General features: G+C 38.1%; 1 protein-coding gene across 4 annotated transcripts in view; it reads left to right on the top strand.

Annotated features, from left to right (window-relative positions):
* LOC111264962 (uncharacterized) overlaps nucleotides 1–16695 on the top strand; it is a 90035-nt gene that overhangs the window by 51900 nt on the left and 21440 nt on the right. For all 4 annotated transcript variants that reach the window (XM_022841249.2, XM_022841250.2, XM_022841251.2 and 1 more), the window contains 3 exons: nucleotides 3344–3502; nucleotides 6853–7033; nucleotides 8195–8426. In XM_022841249.2, the coding sequence (XP_022696984.1) occupies nucleotides 3344–3502; nucleotides 6853–7033; nucleotides 8195–8426 (572 nt within the window). The remainder of the gene's footprint in view (nucleotides 1–3343; nucleotides 3503–6852; nucleotides 7034–8194; nucleotides 8427–16695) is intronic.

Raw genomic sequence — 16695 nt, 5'->3', positions numbered from 1 at the left:
TTCATTGGACAGAATATTACGTCGACTGCAGGTTCTAAAAGTGGGGTTTACAGGTAGAAAAAAAAAAGCAATACTATTCTATTTCGCCTTTCGTCGAGGCTAAACAGCGGCCGAAGCAGCGCGGAATATTTGTAGCGTGTACAGGGAGGACTCTGGGAAACTGGTTTGCAAAGCTCAAGAAAGCCGTTCTGGGACTGGACGATACACTTTTCCCCAGTCGGCCACTTAAGGTTGCTAAAGACTGATTAAAAGCACTTTTAAGAGAGAACGGCCGGCAAAGAGTTTGTGAATTAGACTGAACTGCAGTCATAGAACCATTGACAGGTACATAATATCTATAGGATTTATTCAAAAGCTAGAAGCAGGCATGCCTCCAAAACTAAGTGAACACCATAAAGGAATACGTCTTATAATTGCTTCTCAACATTTTATCACACCGAGCAATGCTCGGTCACAATGACAGGTTTCTGCGCAAATTTGCCACCGGTATATATCCATGTCATTGTTAAGTAAAGGAAGAAGTGGGTAGCTCCAGAAAATATACTTAAGGTCAGAGTTATGTCAGATCTTTATTCCAAAAAGGCCATGATTTGGTGTGACCCGAAAGGTTTATATACGAAGCCATGTTTGGTAAAACAAGAAGCTCCTATATATAGCCAGCTGCACCGGGTGAACGTGGCTAGCCACCAGAGTGAGCCTCTCTTACACTCACAATATTCCCCAGATTTCGTTCCGATGGATTCTCACCTTTTTGCGATGACTGGCGAAAGGAGTAATAACGTAAATGAGACAGTGAAGAGGGTCTTGAAACCTGGCTGGGCAAGTTCCTCAGCACCAAGCCTAAAGATTTCTGGCGAAAAGGACATAAGTTGGTTGAGAGATAGGAGAGAATTGGGCGAGGATATAATACAATTATTTCTAGCGAGAATTTGAATAAAGGGTGCGTTTTATTAGATTTATAAAATAAATTACTGCAGTTCTAACCTAATATAAGCCAATTAAGTAAAGCCACTTAGAATGCCACACAGTGTCTTATTTGATGCACACCATAAATAAATATTCGCGTACGGTAAATTTCATGTAAAAGCTGCCTTCCTCTACCTTTAAGTGGTTGCGCGCGCTAGAAAAGTAGTTTTAAACTGCTGTGAAATAGAAGGCTTTTACTGATACGTGTGGTGCAATGTCTGTTTATTAGATCATGTATGAATATTCGAGCCATTACGCATATTTCGGATCTCCGTTTCCGTTGCAGGAAGAGATATGTTTCAAGATGTATAGCAACTAAGTTACCCTCTCGTCCGTACGCGGACAATGACGTCGTTGTGCTGAATATTTTTAAAAAATTTCAGCCATTTCGGTGGTTTTGTGATTACATAACGAACTCGTAGTGGGATTATGAAAGAACCTTACGAAAGCAATGAACTCTAATAGCCAGGCCAATAGAAGAAAAGTGATCACGAAGGGAAATTTATAATAAGTATCAAATATAAAAAATATAATCTAAATATCAAAATGTATACTTAACAGTACAGCTCGAAAAGCTTTAAGAAAAAGAGAGCAAAATCAAAAATGGTGCAAAAGACAGCAAGGAAAAAGGAGTGGCAAAGCGCGAAGTCACTGTGCATAAGGATCCCCTGACACCGTACGGCTTTAGATGTCGTAAATCAGCCAAAAAACTTTTGTGAATTGTGCATAAGAGTATGTTTTGAAGGGGCCAACTTTAGAATTAGAAAGCAGTGGCATAATTCCCATTTGCGATGTGAGAGCTCTACGTTTCGTGAACGCGATTATGGAAAAATGACAACACAGTGAGGCGATTCAGACGAAAATACTATCTCAGATAGTTGCTGGGTACAATATGTATTCATGTATGACAAGTCATTGTGTCATAGAAGAATGTGACTCAGGTATGTTTACTGCTAACAATGCTGAAGTTTTGCCATAGCCCGGAAGTTCACTCGATTTGAATCGGGCGAAAAACATGTGACAGTATATCAGAGGGTGGGTCAGACTCTGAAAGGACATCATGAACAACTCAGAAATCAAGAACACAATGTTCCAGTTATGGACCCACGTCCTGGCTGTGACGGAAACATCCGGAAGTACATTCAGAGCATGCCAAACGTAAATTGCAGCTGTGGTCGCAGGGAAAGGTGGAAGGACTAGAAAGTAGTCTCATTAATCAGGCACTGTTAGCCCGATAAGAACTGACCCTGAGTTTTGAAAGAGCCTGTACATAGATTATATATAAAATAGGCCGTTGGTTAGGAACCGACAAAATTTTATGGAAGCCACATCTAAAAAGACATCCGTATATGTTTGACGGTATTGCTGTGTTATATTGTTAATAAGCTGTTTAGAGACGTTTGTTTGATCAAGTGTCTATTATTCGATTCATTATGATATCTTTGTTTCTTCACTAAACATCATGTATCATAAATGGCATAACTCAATAGATGATGACTCGCGCAGGTTCATAAGGAGCTAAAACATAGGAAGAAAAATTTTTGTAGTCTAATAGTTACATCTATCATTATTGGTAGATGAAATCGAGAAGTTTTCTGCAAAAAAATTGAGCTGACCGCCTATGTTGCTTTGTGATATAGTTATTCAAGTCTTGCAATTACTGCGCATTAAATCATAATTGGGTCAGAATACGCACAAAGCCGAGCCGTGTCGTCATATACAGCCGTATTTTGGCTGGTTATCTCTTTATTTCTAATCTATTATTTCTAAAAAGAATTTCCAACGTACTTAGCTCTCATCTCTCGTTCACCAGGTTACTTTCCAGTCCCTTATAAGCTGTGTTTTACGATCTGGTTGCAATCGTGTGTCTGTTGTTTTAACATTATAATATTTTTTCACTTAGTCCTTTACAATTTAATCTATATAGAACATATACACATTGTTTTTTTTCATATCATTAGTGCCGTCTATTTCTCATCGTTTAACCGCTGAGAAGGAAAAACATAGAGAAAACAACTTGTGCCCTCTATATATAAAAATATATATACGAAAAGAAAAATAGATAAGGCAAAACTGACTATGTCTGGTAAAAATTTTTAAAACCATTTTGTTTAGCGGCTGAATTAATATGATTGTGCGCAGCGTGGAAAGCGGTAATGCGATACAACTGTGAGCTGACGTTAAAGCGGGCATTAATCAACAAACTCATTTCGCCAACGCAATCATGAACACCATAACACGTTGTTTCCTTTCTTAGCTGGTTAACACAATACACCTAATTGTGTATACTAGAAAAATCGGCTTCACCTTTTATGTATAGTATCAAGATGTAATATTTCCAAAAGAAATAATAGACTTAATTTTTTTCATGCTTCAGCCTTCCGAAAAAGATCGCGCTGATAAGGGGTGTGCTGCAAATACTGAAAGTCAAAAACGTCTAGCAACTTCAATTAACGAAGAAAGATTGCCTGATAGCCCCAACGTATCTCATAAAGGAAGGAGGGATTCAGCACCAAATCACTTCGACGAAGAAAAGGTATGTTTAGAGGTTCAGAGAGACTTTGTAAGGAATGTTGCTAGCAAAATTATTCTCAAGGAAAACAAATTCATAGCAGTTAGAGACGGATGGGACTAGCTGGATAGTGCTGGTAACAGTCAGGCTGGGTAAATATATTCGTTTTTTTATGAGAATAAGGAATTTTAATCAAATGCCACACATCGTTCCGGTCGGTTGAAGTCGGCATCGGCAAAACTTGTAGAAGCACCTTTGCCGAATGACTAAATGGTGGAGTCTCTGAAGAAGCTTTATGCTCCTGTCGATAAAAGCTTGAAATTGACGGTTACAAAAAGATAAGAAAGATCTACTCCCAAGCTAAGCGACTTATTTCTGCCTAGAAGATTGATTCTATTCTGGTCCACATCACAACATCGATGACGGAGTTGCCTTCTAACATACGTAGGCTAATCAACAATAGTGTTTGATTTTTTTGGTAAACTGAATCTTTATGAATGTATATTAAACTTATAGAATAATAATATAGGTATATATATCTAATAGGTTATCTTTACTTATAGAATAAATAAAGATAACCTATTAGACATAGATTCGTATAGCAGTAAAAGGGTGTAGCAATAAAAAGGTCTTTCTAATTTTGAGCGTCGAGCGATCACTTAAATTAATGGGAAGTAAAAACTTTTTAGTCACGACTCCAAAGAATTAAGCAGGCAGATCAGCTAAAAAGGAGCACGAATTTGTGAGAAATGAGAATCCAAGCCTTAGTCACTGGTTACAGCGGAGAGCCATTTTTCAACTTAACCCAAATTTTCAACGAAGTTCACAGGGCCTATCACGAATAGCTAGGGGAGTCTCTCCTTTAGAAATTAGACTGCTCGAGTTATCGAGCTTTTGTGAGATCATACACATTTGCTAGTGACCAGTAATGTTCGACTTTAAAGATCACATTAGCCCTCGTCGGCTCTGTTGCTGGCTCGTCAGCAGTACGTGCATCAAAGTTTAAAAGACTAGTCAATCTGCGCGTGGAGGTATGCGCGACAGCCATGTCCAGCAAGTCGCCCACACGCGTATTTGAAGTTAGAAAGGCAGCAGAGTTGAAGCAGCTAATCTAAATAGGAAATTTATGATTATATATAGTTAGAATAGAATGAACAAGGGTGTATAAGCGTTAAATAGTGGTTACGTATGGATGGCCTGAGGTAAGAAAGGCTGTAAAACAGATTGTGACGCTTCAGTGTTGGGGAACAGATAGGCCTTCCGTCTTGATGGTTCGGCACAACATTTGGACATGGCGGAACCTGGATTCAGCGATACACAACTTGCTTCATAAAGTAACCGTTCCGAAACGGTCCTTCGAGAAGCTGGGACTGGGTGTTGCCCCAAGAAGCAGCAAGCCTTTTGCGTGTAGTCGCCATGTTAAGCCGGTACTCGGTATGTGCTTGATCGATTGATTGACATCCCGGACTAGATTAGAGTCAGCCACTTCTGGATGAATTAGCACCCAGACATCGAAGGCTTTCATAATTAGTTGGCACAAATCAAGAATTGTCGGTAGACCAAGCAGTTCTTCTTTTGTTTATCTGTTAAACAGGAGCGTCATTTTATAGCTAAATTCTCAATTAAGTGCGGTTTTCTCAAAGAATGCTGTTACGTAGTGCACTAATGAATGAGCGACTGTCGTTAGCCGTCCGGCATCGTCTCATACAAAGCTGAGTGGTACATTCATCTCGGTTAAGGGTCACAGTACTTAAGTCACGATAATTCAATAACGTAAAATCAAGATCAACTTCATTCGATTAATAGTAAAGAATGCAGCGCAAAAAACGATGTCCACACCTAGTAGCCACCTCCTTAGCCTGTGAATGTATGCTGAAGCCAGTATGAAAACGTTTCGAAATCTGCTGCACAGTTTTTTTAATTGTTCTTAGCAATTTTTTAAGTAATGTAATTCGAAGAAATGGTAGTTTCGGCGGCAACAAAACGTCTTTCTTACTCTGTCAAAGAGTCCACTACGGAATTTAGCTTTGCAGTTTAGACGACCACCTCGTTTACGCTTGTACTGATTCTCAGCAACTCGGCGTAGACGATTCTATATATACATATGTAATATATCATACAGTCATTCCTGACATATTGCACAGGATACGGATGGGTTGATGAAAATAATAATGATGCAATTGATCAAAAAATTTGCGGAGACAGGCTCACTCGTAGGACCGAACAAAAAAGCTTTAACACAGGGACAACGATATACACGCCTACCCAACGATCTTAACGCAAGGTTCGTAACACATTCGTTAACATCTGGGCCTGTGGAAACACATTGTGGTACGGAGTTTGAAGCGAATTGCATTTTCATCTCTAGAGGATGTAGTTGATTCAACAATTACAGTTCCAGGACTATCATAGGTGTCAATTATCCATCGACCGCATATTAAATAACAGAGTACATGCCAGCGACTTCTTTGATCACTTAATCTTCTATGTAATTTTCATGGTATGTGAATAAGCAAAATTTTGCATTTGCGGCTCACAGAATGCTAGGGCAACTGTCGACCAACGACTTCACTTAAACGAGGAAACGAAGGTGTGAAGGGGGTTTGTTACCTTGGGATATCGCGACAGAACGGCAACAGTAATGAATAACGAACCGCACATGTTTCAAACAGTGGACCAGTATAAAGGCATTGGGTATCAATGACTCTTGGTTTTAACAAGATAAGGCAACACAGCGAGCGTAAAATAATCAATTTGTTTGCAACCACGTTTCTAACCGGACTAATCGGATGGAGTAGTTGTGATACCACGTGTACGCCTCAGCCCTAATGTTTGATTCGCTTCGAAATTTCATGAGGAGATATGAGGAAGACAGTGTGTGTCAAGCATCGCTGAAAACAATTCGCAGTCTAAAACACCACATTCATAAAATAGTCGGTAAAACTGATGCATAGTAATATAAGTCGGTATATATATAATACAGAACCGGCATCAATATGTCCTTCTTACAAATGTATCGGACAGATAAATCCGCTTTTTTATATAATAATTTGCGTATCTTCTCCTACTTTATGGAATGAAAACTCTTTAGCTGTCAAAAGGCTTTTTTAAACGTACTAATATACTTCTTGTGGGCATCTTCACACTAGACCGGGTTACAAGAGGACGACATACTCGTTCACGCCCAGCTGGCATGTGTATATCGGCCAGACTGTACATTCGTGTATGATCTTTCATTATTGGCTGATATATGATGACGCGTGACTACGATTTCTGGGTCTTGTTATATGTCTGTGTATAAAGTACACGAAGTTATTTTAATCTGTCATGTCTATAGCGATAATAACTTAAGTAATCATCATGTTTGCCTTTAGGTAAACGAGAAAAATAACGCGGGTCGAAAGAATAGTGTCGTTCGTGGAGCGTCTCCCGAATCGCTGAGTTCACGAGACACGGAAGAAGTAAATTTAAGATTCCGTGTTAAGGAGAGTGAAGCTTCGTCAAGGTCCGAAACGCCGTCGTCGTCAATTGAATTAATTTGCTCTAAAGATGATGGTATGGGAATTGATCAACAGTAATAATATGAAGTTTTTGAACTTTTAAAACTGTTTGTTACTGTTCAGGCTAAACAAATACATTTCGTAGTAACAGAAGAACCTCAACTCTTGCGTAAACCTAGTCTGTGTTTGGCTCAAGTTTATGCAGCCAGTTTTGGCTATAGCAAAGCTGACTGCATAAGCCATTTTCAAGCATTCTTACAAAAAATTTTTGCACGTATTTTTTGTCACAGAAGATATCTTGATAAACGTTGTGAGAACGAATCGTTATTTAGCGTTAATCTATAATATGGAGCAGTCAACAAATACGAGCGATTTAGCGCACAAATTTAAACCATTCAGTAGAGGTTTACGTACTCAAAATGTATATAGTTCGAATCTTCATATTTCGTTGGCGCAATGCTTGTGATGTCGCATGTTGTTGCTTTTTTCTCAGTGACCACTGCGTGGCGCAAATGTTTCTAACTTTGAGCACTTTGAGCACCTTAAATTGTACGGCCAGCACCAAATATAAATGAATACATAAATATGTAGAAACATTGGCTCTAATGAGACTTAATGATGGGCAGAATAAATAGAAGCTTCCCGTACCCAATAACCGTTTGTAATTTTTAACGCAGTTTCGCTAAACAAGTTTAATATCGTGAGTTACTGTGATCTTTAATATAGAAAATCTGGAAAAATGGAACTGAGGCATCATAATGACTAGATGATAAATATCGGTGCATACTTCGATGAAAGAGGCACAGCGGGGCAATATAGCATGTAGTCCAATAAACATATTTTCTGCCGATTATGTTATGATTAGTAGAAATGGAAAATCTTTTCTTAAAAGCTTTAATGCCATTTAATTCGCGCGTAAAATATTTGTTCGAGCAAACCATGAACTTATTAAGCTTATGCAAACTAAAGGAACATCTCATCTCCAGTAGATTACTGCGTAATATTATTTCTTGTAGTTCATTTTAGAACTCGGATATTTCTTCAGTCGAAAAGTCGAAATATTTCAAGAATCTTTTGTTAGAAAAAAAATGCCTCAAAAAGCTCTTGACATTAGTTTTCTTTACTATGTAAGGCCACAAGGAACGCTGCTATTTTTGTACCAGAATCACTTAAACACCGTGTAAGAGCTTAACGAATACTTCAATCTATTTTGCAGGTAAGGATGCACGATCGGAATACGCGTTATTGATGGGGAAGAAAATAGATGAATCACCAAAACCTACGGCAATTCCACTTCCGCCTCCCAGTCGAAGACCCTCGTTGCGTTCATCTTTTAAAGAAATAGAGGACACTAGTGGTGAAACTTGTACTTTTACTCCAATGGCGGTTGACCTCGACTTCAAAGTTGACGGGGAAAACTTGAATACGGCTGTATCCGATAAATCCACGTAAGTTAGGTTCCGCGATTTATAACACGTACTAAAATGTACGTGGCTCTGGGTTCTCCTAGGTAACCTAAATAGTTAAATCCAACAAATGTCTGGTGACATTTTTAAATGCATCTAAGCATTTACTTAACCAGAGGAAAATTATCCCCTAATTCGCCATACATTCTCTTTGGAATTATCTCGATAACGATCTATCACACTAGGCTACTGACCGTTATTACTAACACAGATTTTACAATAATTTTTTACTAACATAGATTTTATAATATATTAATAATATATTATAAAATCTATGTTAGTAAAAAAATAATAATATTTTAAGTCGGCCATACGAATTTTCCTAATTTTTTCATAACCGCTTTACTATTATTTTAAATGTGATAGGCATGTGACTATGCAAGTGAAGATACATTCAAATCAACCCAATAACTATAGTCTAATCGATTGTGAGGCCATAGCTTGCCCGTATTAGTTGATTGAGCTGGCTATTAAAGCCACGTACTTGAAAAGCGTGCCTAGGCAGCAAAAAAACCGGCTAAGAATTTTATAGGTGGTACATATACGCGGTTGGCTTCATTTTTTTGACTATCGTTTTTGTGACGTCCCAATTTCATTTTCAGCATAATTTTCTTGTACATGCACTACTTTCTGCTCTAGCAATCATGGGTATTTATTAGTTGTTGTTTATATTAATTAATATATCCGCCTATTAAATATAATCGCAAGTTAGCATGACTGCCACTAAACTCGGTGCTAATTTGTGTGTTATTCGTTGGAGGGTTGGGCGTACCACCTGTGATACCACTAAATGCTTTAACTCGATGTCAGGGATTTACTTAGAAAACCTTTCATAACGGTAATGTATGCTTACCTTAAAAAAATTACATTTGCGTTTTCATAGTGCATTTAAGTCTTTAGTTATGCTCGTATATTCCTTGAATTTTGTGTTCCTACTATGACTGATATTTTCTACTTGGCTTTTTTTTGGCCAGCATTTTTGTAGAGGAACCTGGGCAAAACGCAACTTTTCACTGCCACTAAATAAAGCGCTTGAAAAAATGAAGACCCATTCTATTACTGCCAGAATTCTCGCCGTATTTTAAACTCAATTCAAGCCACATGAATCCTGGTTACTATGTATTGCTGTTTCTCCGAGAGGCCCCCTCTCTAACATGTTCTATGACTAAGCCACCCATACGATTGATTCGATTACAAAAGTATATGCGCATTTATAATTATGCTTAGTGTATTATATTACTTTCCTAACTTTACCTAGGACTTTTATGTTATAAATAGAACTCATAGATTTATTTGCCTAATTATTTTCTATGAATAGCTGATGTTCTCGACAGTCTAAAATTTCATTATATATGATCCACTGAACCTTTTCACCTTCAAGTGAAGTTTTTATCAAACATGGACACATTGTTAGGCCTTTTTGCCGATAATAAGGCACAACATAGGCTTCTACAGCCAAGTACTGAGTAGGCGTATACGCTAGTGCGTTAAAAAGGGATATCTGGGCAGTACTGCTCCCAGTTGCCTCACAGATGGTATTTGCATCTTGTAAGGAGATTTTCTTGACTAGTAACCAAAACCACAAATGGTGTATACCTATCATAGAGTTACCAGTGCCAGTAGAGTGCCAGGCATTACACTGTTGTTACACTTATTGATGTAAGATCTAACCCGACCATTTTTCTCAATAGTATTTCTGAACCTAAGGATTGTCCCTACAAGCATATATGAGATCTATTATATTTTACTAAAGCCCATTATTTTTGGAACATTGCGGTAGAACGAAACGTTTATCATCAAAATTTATATCAAGGCAAAAACACGCTTACAAAATTAATTTTGCTAACCTGGTACTATTGGAAGTAGCAGCAATTTATGGTGATCAATAATCGGCGAAATTAGTGTTCAAGTTGATGTGTTGCTCTTTACCCACACTTGTCATGTGGTATATGTCTAAATAATATACACATAAGAAATATGAATAGCTTTCAAAGTATAGCAGACATGAGGTAGATTCTATATGGATCTCTTAATTAAGGTTCCGTTAGTTAAGGACGGTGCAGTTGCAGCTAATACTCAGCGTCCTCTAAAATATATTTTTGAATATCATTTGCCTTTCTTTTTCATTTTGAAGAACATCACTATGTGAAAGTACATCTAGAGAGCAAAGAAGGAAAATAAATAAAGTGGAAGTGTACTTTTGAAATTATTTAGTTCGGTTGGATAACGTTCTGAACATTGTACGTATATATAACGTGTCTTGATAAAGAAGGGCCAAAGCTTTCTAAAAATGTTCTTTTTGTGTTAAAAATGTCAACATATTAATTTTACATTTCTCATCATTCTTAAATGATTGCCAGCGTATTTGATTTGAATGACAAAAAGAGCCATACTTATTAAGGATTCAATCAGTAGTCTTTTTCAATAATTCAATAAGGCCTTGTGGGCCATTCCGGTTTCACTAGTGTAATAGGTGGTCAACATGACACTCATGAAACACAATTTTGCTGCAGTGGCTTTGCTTTCAAGTTTGTCTTGCCTTACGGCGATAAGAATGATGAGATGAGGGTGTAAAACTCTTTCACGTACAGGTGTTTCGGTAAACTCACCATTAAGATCACCTTTATCCGTTTCATATCTAAATATTCAAATAGACTTTTCGGTCATCAGTGATACAAGAATATCCGCTTAGTTTTTTAACCATCTTAGGGAAAACTGAGTAAGTCAAAGATCTGCCAATCGCTACTGTAATTCTTGATCTTGACGTACTTCGAAACACTTCTGTGGGAGAACATTGGTCACAAATTTTTGTAACTTATCTTTAGCTCTGCCGACTACTATACCTACTAGCCAATATGAATAGCTCCATATGGTAAAAGGTCGGAGATGCCTACTTCTCAGGGAAGCCAAATGGCATTTGAGGTATGAGGTAATATTTGTGTTGATTAAGACATATATCGCTAAGTAAGCAGAAGTGCTTTGTTCCCTCAGGAGACACATTTTCTAGAATATGGAGAAGTACATCTTCGGTTTTGTTCGCACCAGGAGTACCCCCACGCCCAGTCCACGTGTAAAAATAAATGCTTTTTGATTTTTGGAAAAGTTGATTACCTCAATACTAATAATCTGCATATTCTTCCCGTGAAAGTAGTGATGTTCTTTCATCCGAGATAACCATAGTTTTTGACTTTACGTACAACCAAATATTAGAATTACTTTTTGTACCTGCTGGCTAGATGCAGCCTGTAAGATGAATATCTTGATGGAAGGCAGAACGGAAAATGGTAACGCTCAGGTCGATGTTCTTATAATTATTAGACAATATCTTAGATATTTTTAAGCTTCCGAGATTTCTTTCCGGGATTGAGGTTACAATAGTGAATAGTGCAACGTGGTGTGACAGCGCGCAACGCCCTTTTTAAGGTCTTTTGGCTACTTCGGTACCGGGTGCATGCATTGAATTTTCGTGCTACTACATTGTTTACTATAGTTCTTTTTTGAGTCTTTTAACAATGGACTATAAAAAAAAAGCTGCTTCTCAATTTCATTTGGTAAACCTGAGAGGTCAGTGTCAATGGCCTTGTGGTAGACCATATAGCTTTAATATAGTCCTAAAACATATATGTGTAAAGAATATGTCTAAAACGTCCTTGATGGCATTTTATCGTGCTTGGGCCAGCCCGGCCGACTTTGTACAACTCAGACGCTGCAAGGACGACTCTGCTGATATGCATACGTTCACCACAAACTTCATTTTGGTTGCTAATTATCGGTTTGCGCCAGACATAACATCCAATATATAGGAGTAAGAGAATGCAAAGAAGGTGGGTAGAGCTAAGCCGATAGCTAAGGAAACGCCCATTCCATCGAGTTGAACCAAAAAGCTTCCCTGGCCTAAAAGATCCTCGTCGAGGTCCAGGGAATTCATCAAGATTGGAACAATCATCCTTCGAGAAAAGACCCTTGGCAGCAATTTCATGAATTCCCTGATGTCGCTCTATTTCTTCAAAACCTCATAGGTAAAGCTCGCGTTTTGGTGACTCTGCCTACAAGCTACTCCACTGCTCGAAGGCTTTGGCGAATCAACATCATCGAAAATCACGTGAGTATTAATACCGGGCAGCGTGTCATCATTGGGATAGGGAAGCGGTAGCGCAGTCCCCACTTATGCAGTAGTAAAGTGAACGCAAAAAAAACCTAATATTTCTTTGTCAAACCCCTGCATGAAGGGATGCCCTTCACATGTTAAAAGTGTGACGCCTGGACGCAATGCACACTTTTACACCTCAGCAATATTTCTTATTGTTCTTAAGAAATATGTTTGCTTTATGTACGGCGGCACAAAAATGTTCCATTCTGTATTGAATAGCATATCTGCCGCGGCTGGTAAACCTGGACATGAGTGTTAGGTAGCATTGTTATATTGTGATTTCATCGCTTGTGCAATCAACAATCCAGCTGCGCATTAAGTGTACACCTCCTCTACTCGTGGTAAAGGAGTGAATCAGTACCTTCTTCAAACTGGAGATTTATACAAAAAGTTCTATGGATTGCACATTAAAGAACAGAAGCATACATTATATTGGTTAAGTCTTTGCCATTTCCTGGGTGTCTAATACCATCAGCATATCCATCATTAGATTCTTACGTTATATTCTTAAATTACCTTATGTATTAAATAAATTGCTTATAATCATATGATAGCAGATATAATAAATAATGAAATCAGATTCTCTCTTGCATGAATTTATAGAACTCGCCTATTTTAATACCTTGTAGACACATCTCTTACACATTCACCCCCTTGTCATTGGAATTCATACAACTTTCGAGAACATGAATGACGTCGTCATACTTCGCACAGATTTCACAAAAGGATTTCGGCCTACCTTATATTTATTAGACGTGCCTCCAGCATGTCCCTTGTGGACAATAGACTTTTACAGGTACTTTCTTTATAGTTATAAAACACAAAGCCTAGGGAACGCATGAAGGGTAAGAAATGAGGAAATTAGTATTTACAATTTCATAAATTGCTCTAAGAGTCACTCACACAATACAGTTATCCGGTGTGAGGGTAGAATGTTGTTTCCCGTTCATGGTTTATTTTTGTACAATAAACGAAAAATCTTCGAGCAGTTTTTACATAATAGGTTAAGTACCTCTAACAGTTTATTAACCGCGCGCAATTAACACAGCGCCTACATTCTCTCGTACCGGATGAGATTTGCGCAGTAACTGTCATTGCTGCTTCTGTTAATTTAGAGGATACGGCAGAATTCGATGATCTGTTCTTTCTAAAGGATATTTAATGTAACGTGCTTCACTCACTCTGTGATGAGCTTGCTTTAGTCCTATTAAACGGCGTATTTGTTCAACTTCATGATAACTACTAGGCTTAACTTTAAAGCCCGTTTTGCATAGCTGTCAGAGGTTACACTTCTTACTTTAAAAAGTAAGGAAGCCCAGACCTGCCGACCTGTAGTATAGTGTTGCGAAGAAGATATGCTAAACCGTTACCCTTTTTAATCACGATAATACTAATTCGGTTTCTTAATATCGTTGGCGTCAGCATGAATTTCAACGCAATCGATGAATCATGACGTCGTATAAAACCCTGTTGGCCAATATTAAGCATACTCTGATTAAGGAAACTCACCTATGTCCAACATATTTTCAGACTTGAAAGCAGCTTTTGATTCTGCGCCAAGGGACGTCATTGCAAGTGAATTTCCTAACGAAGAGGAGGGTCCCTTCAAAAATTCTGTAGCTTCTAATGATTGTCCTTCACAAAAACCAGATAAGGATTGACAATGGCGTGGCAGAGCTTTTTCCTTTTCTCAGACATAGGTTTCGCAAATATTCTTCAAATGTTCTTTGCGTTACTAACAGCATATCAGCAAGAGCCCGAGGCCCCATAGACTTGGTAAATGTAATTCTCCACGGCGACGATTTGGTTATCCACGAAAATGGCTAGACCGCATGCGACTTCTGCAAACCTGACAGTAAAGGTGGTAATCGAGTTTGAAACGGAACGGTAAACTGCATCTCAAAACGCATTTTGTTGTGAAGTCGCCCGTCGTCTATGCAAGTAATTTTTCCTGGCTCGGGCTACCTTTGTTAAACAGTAAAAGTTGATTGTCACATATCACAGAATGGTGCAATGGTAGCGACGTCAACTATCAGAAATGCGTACTTTCTGCCAGTCTTTACCGACTTTTGTCTATTTGACCTCAAAACGGCCCTAGTAGCTCCATGCGGTGTAGAAATCATATGGGAACATTTCTTTGTTGCAACTTGGAAACGCTAAATTGGAGTTGTCTATGCAAGCGTGCTCTTGGACACTCTTGCACGATTAGCTCGCTAGGACGCCCCTGTTTATTGTAGACTTACGATGACGCTTCAAACTATCGAGTACTCCTTTTTTCACCAAATGCCCTTCAATCTGGAAAAACAAATTTGCGAATTGTTGCCGTGAGGTTTTACCGGTCTAAAGCTGGTCTAAATCATAAATCGCACAATGAATCGCCCGAATAGCGATATTTTAACCTAGGCACCCGGGGCATAACTTTTACTATAAACTTTGCGTTATCTCTGGTTCTTGTGAGCCAAATGAAGTCTATATTTACAAATGCAAAACATACCATGGTAGATAATATTATGCTTTTCAATGCTTCATGTGATCTCGTTAGGAAGCCTAGAATTCTGACCAACTCAAGATAAAAATTATTTTGATTTTTCCCTGAATTCTTACGAAAATATATTTATACGAACTGTTGTTGTATAATATTATTTTATCTTTTCAACAAAAATAAGTACATTTTACTCAAGATTCCTTAGTGTTTTTTGCCGTATTTCATGCTCCTTTGAAATTTTCGTTCTCTTAGTTCACTTTATCTTATTGAAAGCGAACCCCATGGAACCTAACCAACTTGATTCGCTCTAGCAAAGCGTTGATATGTTTTAAGCTCACACACTGCCCTCATAGGATGTTGAATCGTGTGGTTATGCGTGCTTTAATGACTACAGTAAAAGCCGAGGGTGTAGGATACACTTTTGAATCCCATTATTATTACATTACAATTTAGATTTACAATTAGAATTACAAATACAACTGATAATATTCCTCCGTGTGAAACCCTAATTCCTTCTATGTAGCACTTCCAAAAGTAAGTTCCTGGCTGTTTATAAACAGTTTTCGTTTGAACAGATACGACGAAACAATATTGTAGAACGAGTAGTTTTATATACACAAAACTTTAGTCGTATTTGCTGAACAGCGGAATGCTTAAGGTCATTATAGGCGCATTTGACAAGGAAGAAAACCTTTATGAAACCTTTATTCGCATGATCGAATATGTTCTTACGGGGGTAAATGTAGTGGTTTGTACGTCGAGATCGAATCAAATAATGTGAAATCAATACTTGTTTTAATTTTGTACTTGTTTGTGGTTAATAGTACCTTCTCGCTACGGTGGCTTGGACGGTTGAACCCCTGGCTGAACGCCGGTTGATATCGCGCCGAGCACGTATACTACACGACGAGTATGATTAAATAAATAAATAAACAATATAAATACTACCTTAATTCCAGAGTGCCTCTTTTTGTTCAACGTTTAACTAATTTTGCGCACTATCAATCCTGCTAGTTATCTCTGTGGCTAAAGTCGCCTCCTTCCAGACACTAATCTCTGATATTAGATCATCTGCATAACATAGCATCGTAAGCAGTGCCTTCCTTTCCTCGAACTTATCACTCACTTAGATACCAAGCAAGAATGCCTGGGAAATATGGAATTTTTATCTTTACCTTCAGCGTCTCCTAGTTAATCAAGTTAAAACATTTCTGAGGTTTGGAATACAAGCAAGTTAGAGAACTAGAATTTGTACCGCCTTTTGCCCTTTTTTGAGCATGCTTCTGGGTTAGTTTTGGGGAAGCCCATCTTCTAGACATGCGTCTTTTTCTCCTTTAGCTAGTCATTCTTTTCATTACAGAGGCTTCAAGTGCTTGATTTATTATAGTTTTACCAGTTCTATAAACCAAAATATTGCATATTGGCATTGAATTAGGCTTTGCCATGAAGGCGGTAATAATGGTATCAGAGACTTTTCAAACCCACATTTCTCAACGAGTGGAAAAAGTGAAGGGTAGCATAGTTTAAACGGCACACAAGTATAACAGCAATATGTCGTATTAAAATATAAGGAGACAATCCTACCGTGCAGCATGAAACAATTGTCGCGAGCAAAT

Source organism: Varroa jacobsoni, unplaced genomic scaffold (assembly GCF_002532875.2).
Source record: "Varroa jacobsoni isolate VJ856 unplaced genomic scaffold, vjacob_1.0 scaffold_918, whole genome shotgun sequence".
NCBI classification, from domain to species: domain Eukaryota; kingdom Metazoa; phylum Arthropoda; class Arachnida; order Mesostigmata; family Varroidae; genus Varroa; species Varroa jacobsoni.
Note: the sequence above shows the minus strand (reverse complement) of the source record. Positions and strands in the feature narration are given on the sequence as shown.